This window comes from Parasteatoda tepidariorum, chromosome 7 (genome assembly GCF_043381705.1).
Source record: "Parasteatoda tepidariorum isolate YZ-2023 chromosome 7, CAS_Ptep_4.0, whole genome shotgun sequence".
NCBI lineage: Eukaryota > Metazoa > Arthropoda > Arachnida > Araneae > Theridiidae > Parasteatoda > Parasteatoda tepidariorum.
Window position 1 is genome coordinate 61,354,034 of NC_092210.1, and position 13,415 is coordinate 61,367,448.

General features: G+C 27.8%; 1 protein-coding gene across 2 annotated transcripts in view; it reads left to right on the forward strand.

The window, feature by feature from the left end:
* The first annotated feature begins 959 nt into the window (after positions 1-959).
* The window catches only part of LOC107446317 (ribosome assembly protein METTL17, mitochondrial), a 30,995-nt gene continuing 18,539 nt past the window's right edge, over positions 960-13,415 (forward strand). For both annotated transcript variants that reach the window (XM_016060929.3, XM_043054007.2), the window contains exons 1-5: positions 960-1,237; positions 4,972-5,134; positions 7,116-7,241; positions 10,119-10,215; positions 10,463-10,544. In XM_016060929.3, the coding sequence (XP_015916415.1) occupies positions 1,142-1,237; positions 4,972-5,134; positions 7,116-7,241; positions 10,119-10,215; positions 10,463-10,544 (564 nt within the window). In that variant the 5' untranslated portion in view covers positions 960-1,141. The remainder of the gene's footprint in view (positions 1,238-4,971; positions 5,135-7,115; positions 7,242-10,118; positions 10,216-10,462; positions 10,545-13,415) is intronic.

Consider the following 13,415-nt stretch of genomic DNA (forward strand, 5'->3'; position numbering starts at 1 on the left):
TAAGTTACATATTACATTCATATCGAGATCTTACAATTATAAAATTTTATTGTATGGTATGTCATCTCAAAGTAATAAAGGGATAATCTATGCATATATTATTTGAGAATAAAATTTTCAAACGAAGAACATTTCATTTGAAATTCTCTGGATTTATAAAGCAAGTAAGTGTTATGATTTTTGTAATAAAAAAAAAAAAGAAACAATAGGAAAGTTTTTTTATTGCAATATGAGGAATTTTTAGAATCGTTTCTTTTTTAGCTTAATTTAGCTTTCTTTTTTAAGCATTCCTTATTTTACGTTTTTTAGTCTATACCTTTTTGTTAAAATTTTTGACAAAAAACTTTTTTTGCAAAATTAAATTGTATAACATTATGTGTTTCAGTACATTTTTGCATATTTTACTGTTGGAAGTAATATGATTCATAAAAGTATGGAATGTAAAATTTAAATAGACTTTTCATATTAGATCATTAAATTTAGTAGAACGATTTATCAGGCGCTATGTTTTAACACTATTAAAGAGATTTTTTACAAATATTTCCCAATGTGTGTTGGAGGTTCCTTCCCTAAAAACGAGATTCCATTTTGTTTTTACTTGCATAAGAAAGAATATCAAAAAATTTTCTTTTTTTTAATTTAATAAGCCACAATAAAGAAAGAACGTTAGAGTGCTACACTGAAGACTTCAGTGCAACTGATGATCGCGTTGTTCTACTAGCAGTCATTCGTCTCAAATAACGCCCCCTACAGGTCGTTGCGTTCTTGAATATAGTTTTCAGTTCCAAATAGTTTCCTAATTTAAAAGTTTTTAATCTATTTCAAAATCAAGAAAGAAACTGACTACTACCTTCTCCTGTGACTGGGAACAAGCTAATGGCGAAAGCATGCGAAGTGTTGCCATACGTAATCATTTAAAAATAAAAAATGGAACTTGTCACTGGCAGAAATAGAAAGCCGATATCGTTATCATAGAAATTTGGAAAAGTAAATAAACAAAAGAGAGCATGTAGTTTTGCATGCCTGTTGTGTGGAAAAACTTCTCTAGCTGAGAAATCAACATATAAGTTATTTATGATGTTTAAATCTTAACAATTTTTATGGGGTTCTATTATGTTCGAGTGTGAAGTCTGAGGTTGCAATGAATAGAATGAAGAGTCTTAAATGTCTATCGTTTTATTTCGATACGACTGTAAACAAATTTAATTTTCAGTTTAGGGAGCGTTTGATTCAAATGGTAATCTAAAGCTTTAATGGTTACATGCATGTAATTAAAAGATCACACTCGCTATATTAATTTTTTCTAGCATTCAGGATTTAAAACAAACCAGAGTATTTTTAAACGAAAACCCCAAACTCGTTGGGTTTTATTGGGTTTCTTAAGATGTTACCTAGAAAAATACTTGTTTGTTTAAATTATAGTTTTCACTTCACATCAGAAGAGAAAAATTTTAGTTAAATAGTTAACTCACACTGCAATTTAATCACTCAGTAAGTAATTATATTACAAAAATTAGTTTAACTTTAAGGCAGCCATCCATTCCTGTCCAGTTACCATCCTAAATTATTTTCTTCTATGACTAGGGATAAAAACAGATTGTATTCAGAGATATATGTTGTCTTTTATTGTTCTAGAAGTTCATAAAGTAATTTTTTTTAACCTTTTAAGTTATAGTTTCTTATTCTTGTTAAAATAAAGTCCAGTAAGCCAACTTACAAAACCGTTTATCTAATAACATTCGTTGTAATTATTTGAATAGTTATTAGATTTGACTTTTATTAGATTTCAGGATCAACATATCTGTGATTAAAATTAAATCCCAAATAAACAATCTGTATTAAAAAAGTTTTGAAATTCTTTGTATTAAAGTTATACACTAAATTTTCGAGGTAAGGTTATACATGTTTAAAGTCAGATTAGAAATAACAATTGATTTAAAAAAAGGGTTATATTTTGATTATGGTCATTTAAAAAAAGACATTTGAACCCCTGTTTTTTATTGGGCTTGAGGCAAGGTCAAAACTCAGTTTTATACAATCATCAACAGTATACTCATTAATGTTGTCACATCAAGACGTGTAAAAGTAGCAAACATGAGCTCAAAAAGTAGTGAATTCGAACATTTTTTAGCCCGAGTATTAAAATGACGGAAAATTTAGTAATTAAAATATAACTTATTTTTTAAAAAAATTATATTAAAATTGAAAATTAAGTGAATTATAGAGCACACATTGAGGCATTTCATCTCTTACACAACAAAGTACAAGAATTAAAAACTTTCAAAATTTTTTAATAGAAGAAAATAGTGAAAATGTAACTAGTTATAAAGCTAGTTTTTTAATAAATTGTTTTTGCTACACATGAAAATGACTGAATAAATGAGTTTATGAAATTATTTTGAAATTATCTAGAAAAAAGTATCTAGAGAACAAATTTAACTATGTTGTTTGGGTAACTTAGCCCACCAGGTTTTTTTCAATTTTTGCTGAGTAAGAAAATGATTAAGATATATCTTAACCAGGGTTGGGTTTTTGACATCAAAAAGTGGTTTTTGACATGACAAGGGTATAATACTGGTTTAAACCGTCAAAAACGTCAAAAACTGAAGTTTGCCAAGAAAATATATAAACTTCAAAACTACCAACAGTTGCCATGCATTATATTGAAATTTAATTATACTATAGGTAATCAGCAGGTTTTAAAATATTTTTTAATTAAAATTAAGGTAAAATAACAGATTTAAAATCTCAGAAATTTATATTCAAATGCATGTGCAGAAAAATTTTGCACAAAAATTGTTTAAATATTTATATTTAAAAAAAAAAAATTTTTTTTTATACTTAAGAAAATTAAAAGTTTATTACTATGCATTTTTGACATATAAGGAACATATAACTAATATTTATAAGGAACTTACAAGTTATGTTGTATAAATACAAACTTGATACAAGTGTATGAAAAAAAATTTTAATGTTATACCGAATATCTTTATTATCCAGTATGTTAATTTGAATTTAAAAGTAGTTATATTTGTGAATAATGATAAATATAATTCATATTGTTTATTATATTTATTTATAATTATTACACTTATCATTTTAAAACAATTTTTATCTCTTAATTTTTTTTTCTCCACTTGTATTAAGAATACAAATAATGCATATCTTGAAAGCAAGAAGTAATTATTCAACAGCTGAATATTTAGATATTCAACAAAACTATATAGTATTCAGCAAAATGAAATTCACAAGTATTTGGATAAACTAAATTTTCAGCATAGTAAATGAATAGGCTGAATATACTGTAAATCGACACTAACTACTCTGTGTATTTAACAGAAAGCACTTAAATTTGTATTGTCTTATGTTAAAAAGATTATTAAGAAGATTTAAAAGAATATTAAAAAGATTTTTCTTTAAAAGAAGATGTCTAATGTACAAAACTGCTAATGTTTATCTTTAAAAATGTCTAATTTTTAGTATAATCTATACTATACACTAAATTTGGTTATAAATAAATTTCTTAATAATATCACTGCAGATTTTCAATAACACATGAAAATGAATACATAATATTACAAAAGATGTGAGTTTTCAAAAGTACAAGATTTTGGTTACTATTCAAAATATAAGTGTTTCTTCAAAATTTTAAATTTATTTTTTCTAGAACATATTTAGAAACACTATCCTTTATAAAAAATATATAAATTTTATGTATTAATTAAATTTCACATATGAATATAGGTTTTTGACATTTTCGACATTTTTGACAGTGAGGTTTTTGACGTGACGGTTTAAACCATGGTTTAAACTGTCAAAAACTGTCACATGTCAAAAACCTGCCAACCCTGATCTTAACTAAATACAGAGCTCATTCTAGGCAGGGTTAACAGGGCGCAGCACCCTGCTGCCCTTTTAGTCTAAAGAATTCACCCTGTTGCCCCTGAAGGAAATTAGTGCCCTGATGTAATAGACTCCATACTCTTTTTGCCCTTTCTTTCCTCAACCCTTCTTTAATTTTTACCCGAACTCTACAATGGATTTCTTAAACTGTTATTTTGAACTCTTTTTATTTAGTTTGTCATTGCTGTCAATACATAGATTTATATGGGGAAGGAAAAATAGCCATCACACCCCCCTGTTGCACTTGTCTTTGAAAGTTTGCAGTTACTTCCATTATCATTAAATCATAATTATTATTAATCATTTTAATTATTTAATCATAACTGCAGACACTTAAAAACATACATTTATCATTTTATTAATATATGCATGCATTTTAAATAAATTACTAAGCTAATTAGCTCATTAACTCAATATATATGTTAATTTATTAATGAAAATAAGTCATTAATGATTGCTTTGCTACTTTTAGTTAAGTAAGAAAAAAAAATTCCTTTACTAATTGACAATGTTTTTTAATAGAATGTGTTAAGAATTCGTATTTTTAATAGAACGTGAAATTATTGCCTTTTTAGAATAATAATGCCCTTTTTTTAAACTTTTTCACCCTGCCCTTTTTTCTGCCTAGAATCAGCTCTGACTAAATATATGTATCAATTCTATAAGCCCAGAACCAAATCTAAAATATACATGGAGATATTTTATTTCTATTAGTTTGTTTCATAATTTTGTGAACTTTTATTATTTTTAGTTTAGGTTAAAGTTCATTTTGTTTCAGTTATCAGTATTTTTGTAAATAAACAAACTTAAAGAATTTTATTTTTCTAATCTATTTAGAATCTTATCCTTAACAATAAGAGTTAAACAATTCACGAGATTCGTACACCGAATTCGAGTGTAAATTCTGATTAAAATTTCTACCACTGTTATTTTATACAAATAATTTTCCTGTTTCTGATTTGATAATTTTTAACTCTTTTTTTTTTTTTTTTTTTTTAAGTTTTCTTCTTTGCAGTAGGCCACTGTACTAACGTGATTATAACAATTTTTTCTGTCTTTTTTGTTTAGAAGTCCTATTCTACAGTCAAGTATACAATTAATATAATGTCAGACATTGAAAAGGAATTGGATTTAGGGAATATGAAACATCGTAAACATCCTGGAGTTAGAAAAATGGCACCAATAAAATTGCCTCCATTTGTGTTAGATGCTATTTATAGACTAATTTCCAGTAAGTTTAAAAAATAAATGTCTTAATTAATAATAAGTTGCCCCACACTTATTGCATTTAGCAACTCCTGGAACAGCTTTTGCAGTTACTTTCAGATGGCTTCACAGCAAGGGCTTGCTTTACTTTTTTGTGCATGTGCTATGGTGACAACATTACCATAATCATGTTGTTGGTCTTCAAATTATAGAGATTTCTTGGCCTTTCGCTGGGCTGTTGTAGAATTGTTTTATACTCTTTTTTCTTCTTTATTTTGTGCTATGTAACATTTTTTTTCTATGTTATGTGACATGCTACATTAACATGTAACATTGTATGTGCTGTGTAACATTTTTTTTCTATGTTATGTAACATGCTACATTAACATGCAAGATTGTATGTGCTGTGTAACATTTAACATGTAACTATTTTTTTCATTTGCAGACATTTAATTTTTATGCATCACGATTGCATTTATATACTTGAAAATTGCACTTGGGGCAACTGAATCATAGAATTTCCATATATACATAATTTTGTACTCTATATTTCTGCATGCACAATTCAGTGCTAAAAGATACAATAGCTTTAAGACCTTTATTCTAACATAAACTCATAAAATGTTATAAAACTAAGGAAAAAGGCATTATAATAAAATAGGTAAAAGTGTGTAAATTGTATACCAAATTTTAAAAAAAAAATAATAATAATAAAATAATAATAATAAAATAAATAAAAAATGCATAAATGTGTAATGAATTTCTGGGCATTATCTGTTGATAAAAAAAATCTCTGTCATGTGTCAATCATAAAGTATCATTAAAATTAAAATATAACTCTAAATTTTAATGTTTTTTGCATTTATGAATGAGTCTGAAAAAATTTGTAACCAGTACGTTTGTTTTCAATTAAACTTTTTTTTTTTCACTTTTAACATTTTATGCATGCTCTACTTGCTCTCAGTTTTCCATTGCCAACTAGAAAAGAGAGATTTTATATTTTGTGTGTCATTTTATATACGCTAGTGTTTTTTTTTATTTTTTACTAAGTTAATATTATCATTTTAAGTATCATTTTGTGATGTAAATTTTCTCTTCACTGATTATTTTAAATTAAAAAAAAAAAATTCACATTTTGTAAAATTCATTTATAACACTTTTTTCTGAGGAGTAAGCTGTATAAATTTGTCATATCTGATAGGGATAACTTTATTTTTAACTTCTTCCCTACTTAGAGCTTAGTTATTAGTAATGAGAGACAAGAAATTTTATCATTTTTGTGTCAATGTTTTCAAAAGAATTACATTGTCATTTTATAATAATAAATCATTCTTTGGAGTGAATTTCCACTCCACTGTTTGCTTCAAGTTTTTTTTTTCTTTCTTTTTCTTTTTTTTTAACATAAAAACAATCACATTTTGTAAAATATATTTTATAGCAATTTTTATTATCCTTTTTCTGTATTTTTTCATTGCAGAAGAGGCAAGCTCTATAAATTCAACATTTCTGATAGGGATAAAGTGGCATTGTTTTTATTAACCATTGTATTTTAATGTATGATTTATAGTTATTTTAAGCTCTATAATATCAGATTATTATTATATATACACACTTATTTATATATNATATATATATATATATATATATATTATGGCTTACATAAAAACTAATGTATGCCAAACAACCATTGCATTTATTGAAAAGAAGATGTTATGTTTTCTTTAAAATAGGAATGTTATTAATTATAAATGCATTTAGAAAATTTTATTTTCAAGTTTCTTAACCAATGCAAAGTGTGTTTTATTATAATTACCTAGTAATTACTAATAAGTTTTTATACTATTTCTTTGAGATTTTAAATAAAAACATCACTTTAGTTTTACTCTGCAATCATGTAACTTTCCTCTATATAAAAAACAGTGTCGCCATAATAATTATACTATTGTTCTATTAATAGGTCTATTGATGTTCATCTAACTATATTGTTCTCATTATATGCATTTTAGGTAATCATGAACATGCTTTTTTAACAAGATCCTCTCAATTATGTAAGGAAATTTTATCCAGGAGGCTGCCAGTTGAGCAGGAAGAAATTCAAGATAAAATTCAGGAAACCTCATTAGAAATTAGTGGTAAGTTCATCTGTGGTGGCGTTTATTATATCATTAATAAGATTCACACCAGCAATCAAAATTTAGTGGTTCGATAAGACCACCTAGGTATTCATTTAGTTTAGTTAAATTACCCCCATAATGATTGAAAATTTGTGTTTATTAAAATTAAGTTTTAAAAAAGTTAAAATGATATTAGTTAATAGGTTCAACACGGAGATTGAAATGCTGAGTCTAAATAAGTAAATGAGGAAAACAGAGAAAGCAAGAACTATTATATTAAAATATTATATTAAATATAATTATCGAAAAATTATACAATTCTAAATAAAGTTAATTCTAAACAGACAAAAAACAATCTATTATTGATAAACAATTATATTGTCAATACAGTGAGTTCTAGATACTTCAGTTCTAGAACTCATTCTTAATGGCTCAAAGGGGTGACTCAAATATACTAATTAATGAGTGCAGCTAGGTAAAGACACATTTAGTGCTAGCTATTGCAATCTAGTTTTGAATCCTGGAAATAGTTTCATATACTTCCCAACTGACAAAAAGTATGCATGAAGGCTGAAACATGCTTCAAGTCCATTTGTGAAAAGTGTAGGAAAGTACCTGCCAAGTCTCCTGTTTTTTAACAAAGACTCCTGTATTTTATGACTATCTCCTGTTTACCTGTATATTCTCAAATTTCTCCGTATTTGTTGAAGAAATTTGAATTGTTTTTTTTTTTTTGTGGATAAAATATCCGCTGATGCAAAAATACTTCTCTTATTCCTCGTCGGATGGTGCTATTGCCTGTACTGCGGTATGTTGAGTGTTAAAAGTTTGAGTAATCCACGAAGTCAAATTTCTCCCAATACTTGATACAGGAATTCTCTTGTCTCCTGTATTGGGTTCTAAATTACAAGGTTATGTAGTTGAACATTAGTTATCGTAAACCCAAAAATTGGGTCGGCTGTTCAACGACAGTTATAAAATAAAATAGTTTAAGTACTTATAAATAATGGTTTTAAAAAATCTGTAGACTAAGATTTATATACATATTATATTTATATACATACTTCGCTAAATGTAAGTGCTTATATTATTTCCAATTTGAATTTCTCTTTTTGACTTTCATGATTATGCACGATGTATCAAAACTTCAATGCTGAAAGAAAACACAAATAATTAAATTCGAAAAGGATAAAACTTCTATGAAAAAACACGCTAAAAAGCAGCAGAAATTTCAGAAAAAAGTATCAATACAAGAAACGAATGAAATAAAAATAAAAATATGACCACCGAAGCCGACGCCTTCAGGGGGTACCGGCCTCGGTAGCCATTAAAAACAAAACCATTTCTATTTGAGGGAGAAGCAAATGCTTAAAAAATCTCCCTCAGTACCCCGATGGTTTTGTATAGAGGTCCAGGAAAAACAAGATACATTCAAAATAATTAACAAATTAAGAAAGGAAAATCATTCAAAGTCATCAGAAAAACTCACTAAGTCACAGGTCAAGCATCAACTTCAAAAGCAAGTAGAGGAAAAAAAAACACTAAAAACTGAAAAACCAACGCCCCCTATTATAATGCGCAGAAGAAGTTTAAAATGAAATGGAAAAGGTCAGGAGAAAGAAATACGTCGACAAGCTGATAAAAGAAAAGCTTTTAATTTTAATGTTATTTTTTTCTGCAACTTTAAAACTAATTTGTGTAGTAAAATATTCAAAAATCTTGTTTTTTCACAATTAGTTAGGATCAAGAAAATTTGCAATAATGTTGAAAGTTTTCGGGAAGCTGTGGATAATTTTTTAAATAATTTGAGTAAAAATGATTTTCCTTTTAATTTTTGTAATGTTAATTTTTTAATTAATAAAATGATTGATGGTTTCTTAGTTTTTTTATATAATTTTTTCTTTTAACAGGGTGCAATTCTAGTCTTAACTGAGCAGCCCCAGTGAAGCAATCTATTAATTTGTCTACGTATTTCTTTCTCCTGACCTTTTCCATTTCATTTTAAACTTCTTCTGCGCATTATAATAGGGGGCGTTGGTTTTTCAGTTTTTAGTGTTTTCTTTTCCTCTACTTGCTTTTGAAGTTGAAGCTTGACCTGTGACTTAGTGAGTTTTTCTGATGACTTTGAATGATTTTCTTTTCTTAATTTGTTAATTATTTTGAATGTATCTTGTTTTTCCTGGACCTCTATACAAAACCATCGGGGTACTGAGGGAGATTTTTTAAGCATTTGCTTCTCCCTCAAATAGAAATGGTTTTGTTTTTAATGGCTACCGAGGCCGGTACCCCCTGAAGACGTCGGCTTCGGTGGTCATATTTTTATTTTTATTTCATTCGTTTCTTGTATCAAAACTTCACTTGTCTAAAAAATGTTGCTAGTAAAATCTCTATTATTTTACTTCTCCAATGTTGGCAGGTATGTTTACAGAGCATCAAAGAAAATAAGTAATTATGATCAAGGAAATAGCTTTGCACAAATGTTCCTCTAAAAAATTTCTTACTAAAGGAGTTGGACATTATATGAACCACTCTTAGGATTCAAAATTAGTAATCTTATTGCCATCAGGCAAATTATAGGGAATTTTAGTGTATTTTTTATGGAGTCACTCAAAAAATAAAATATAGTAAGCAGGAATAAAAAGGATTTATGATGTCAAATCAATTTTATCTTCTTGTGTAATGATTAATTAAAATGTTCTTATTATCTTGCACACTGGTAAGATTATTTTTATTTAGATTTGAAAATATATTACAATTCACTTAAATGTATCTCAAATGTTGGCATGTGAAAGAAAAAAATTAAAGGAATTATTTTTTATCTGCTCTGGTTTCATAAATACTTAGCCTTTTACTTGCAAAATCTTTTGAATAATTATGTATTTTAAAATTGGGCAGAACTAGAAGAAAGTATTCCTGAAATAGTAAGGAAAAAAAGAATACTGGAGCTAAAAAAGCAGTTACAGGTGGAAATTGGACGATGGAAACACATTGAGTAAGTTAATTATAAGTTTTATAAAGTGTTTTTTAAAACAAACTTGTGTAATAACAAGTGAAATCTACATTTAAAAAAAAAAACATAGCTTTTAATTTCATATTATATTAATTTTTCCATTTTTTCTTCAAAAATCATGAGTACAAAGAGTTTTGAATATAATCTATGGAATATAGTTTTGAATTTTAGTTTGATGTATTTTGCGTATTCAAATAGTTCTATGTTGTGTACTCTTTTCTTTTTTTAGATACAATGCATCAGAATCATTAGCTTACTTAGCTGGAAGAGCAGCTCCTAATTTTGCATCAACATTAAGAGTTCTTACTGAAGTTAGTTCAAATTTATTTTTACTTTTTTGAAAGTTCATAAAAAAGCTATGTAGTGATCTATATAGTTAATTAAACTTTATTACCTCCAATTTTTGGGGATCAAATGTATGCTTTTTTTGCACTTCTAGCATTTGTACACTCAATACAAATCCAGGTATTAGCTTCAATTTCATAACTGCTAAATATAACTGCATCAACATTAAAGCATGCAGTGCATCTCTTATATTTTAGATCAGGGTTGAGAGATTGTCTAGAAGGAAATGATTTCTTTTTAAAAATTGGGAAACAGCAGAAAAAAGCTAGACAAAATGGGAGGAACTGAAAACCTCCTGGAAAAACCACCTCTATGTAGCGATCTTCTCTATTTACCATGAATTTTGGGAGGCTCGGAATTTTTCTGTTGACTTTGTGTTGAAAACCTGTAGTAGAGACCATCAGAACCTCTCCCAGCTACTGGGCAAACCTCTGCACCAAATGCGAAAAAGTTAAAATAAGGAGAAACAAGAAAAAATATGAAAACCAAAAATATTAACAAAACAAGCAAGGTGATTAAAATGCATTGAAAATATTTGTTTGATGTTTTTATTTAAAGAGCTCTTTTTGACGATCTCTGAAAAAGATCTACCTGATTTTACAGTCAGAATGCACTAAAGACAATACTTTATTTTTAGAGTTGAAAGTTGAATTACAAAATGAATTTATTTTAGAAAAAAACTAAGCATCTCAAACAAGCAAACTTCTTCTCATCTTTTAAAGCTAACTAATTCTTATGATATAAATTAAATGCAAGCTTAAACACGAAACATAATTGATAAATTTGTTTTTATTCATAATTATATCGGTAGGGATAATTTTTATTAATGCATCTGGATTTCATGGATCTGGTTTTCATGACACCAACACTAGTGGCGTTTGCGCACCAAGGAAATGACACTGACTAAAATGAAAGTCGTTTGTGAAAAATCGTTTACCTTCGATAACATTTTGAAGTCAATAGAGGTAATCCTTAAGAACGACCAAATTCCATTAATGATCCTTTTACTGTGGAACAGAGAGTGGTCGCTCCCGAGTGGTTTAATTGTACAATTATTTAGCAATCAGAACTGTAGCAGAATTTATTGAGTGAATCTGCAGCCCCATTTTCAAAAATCTAAAATTTTCCGCAATCCAAACCCAATTAGGTGGAGAGTATTTTTGTAGAAACAAGGCTTATATAAACATGTATAACAAAACTTGAATTCACAAATTTAAGATCGATGAAATTTAAACAAAGACACTCATTCTGCCTGTCTTGCTATACGGAAACAAAACCTGGACTTTAAACCTTGACGTCCAACACCTGATAGAAACTTTTGAAAGAAAGATACTTAGAACTATCTTTGGTGCCATACCAGAGGGGGGATGTTGGCGAACACGGTATAGCTTTGAACTTTATGGGCTCTATAAACATCCTCAAATTATGCAGATAAGCCGAAGCAACCAACTAAGATGGCTCGGCCATATATGGAGAGGCTCTGAAGATAGCCCTGTAAAAATTGCCACCTTCAAGAACCCTCAGGGGTCCCGCTTTAGAGGTAGACCACCTACTCGATGGCTCAACGACACCGAAAACGACCTCAAAGTCCTAAAACTTAAGAACTGGAGGGGAGTTGCCATGGACAGAGGGAGCTGGAGAAGGCGTGCTGTTGAGGCAGCCAAGGCCTGCAAAGGGCTGTTGCGCTCCTGAAGAAGAAATTTAAACATAAAGAATGCATGTTTAAATTTAATTTGAAACATAGAAAATTATATTTAAAAAGGAAGTGCGATTAAGTTCATATTTAAGGCATAGATTATTAGATTGAAGCATAGATTATGCAAATTAAATTAAATAAAACTTTAATTCAATAAATGGTATTCATATAAATAATTCATCCAGATATATTATTTTCAAAAAAAAAAGGGGGGGGGGAAGAGGAAGAAAGAAAGAACAAAGTAGAATCTGTTCAATTCTGATAAATTAATTTTTCAAATTTCCTAAATTCTGTAAAATCATTAACTTTGTGTATTATTTTTGTGTATGAAGATTCATAATTAAAAAAAATTTAGCTTTACTTTATAAATTATTGTTGGCTAATAAAGGCTTTTAGTAGGTACAGTAGGTAGGCTGTAGTAGTAGAATTAAAATCTCTATTAAAAAGATTTAGGAAATTTTTTGACACAATATAAAAGTTGTTTCAAGTACTTAAGACATAATTGTATTTGAATATAAAAACTAATATGCTATTTGTAATTGGGAATGCTATATCTGATTTATGGCGATAATTATGATGAAAATGTGATCTATTAATTAATTTGTATTTATAACATTTGATTCAGTTATTTTTACTGCTTATCTCGATTATTTTCCTTTACATAAAACATTGAAAGAAACTATATGAATTTCTTAATAAATCCATTAAATTTATTTTTCTTTCAATCTGTTGTTTTTTAATTTTTACTTTTCTACTAATGATGTATTGAATAGCTTAGTAATTAAAACTATTACAATCATAAACTGTTTAAAAAATTGTTTATTAGCTGATTTTTCATTTTTAATTTTTTCCCCATTTGAGTTAGAAGAAACCTATTTATTCCCAATTTTCCCACTGGGAAGAAAACTTGATCTTTTTGTCTTAGGCACTTGTGCCACGGCAAAAATTTTTTTAAGCAACTTTGGTTTTGCATATTAAAATTTTTAGCACAAAATCTAGATATTAATATATTTTTTGCACATAATATTCTGCTCTGTACAAGTTTATTTTACTTTTTTTTTCTCACCAATTTCTTGAAAATATCAGAAAAGACATAAGTGCTGCCAAAACTAAAAGGAAAAGCAACCCAGTTGAAATTAAA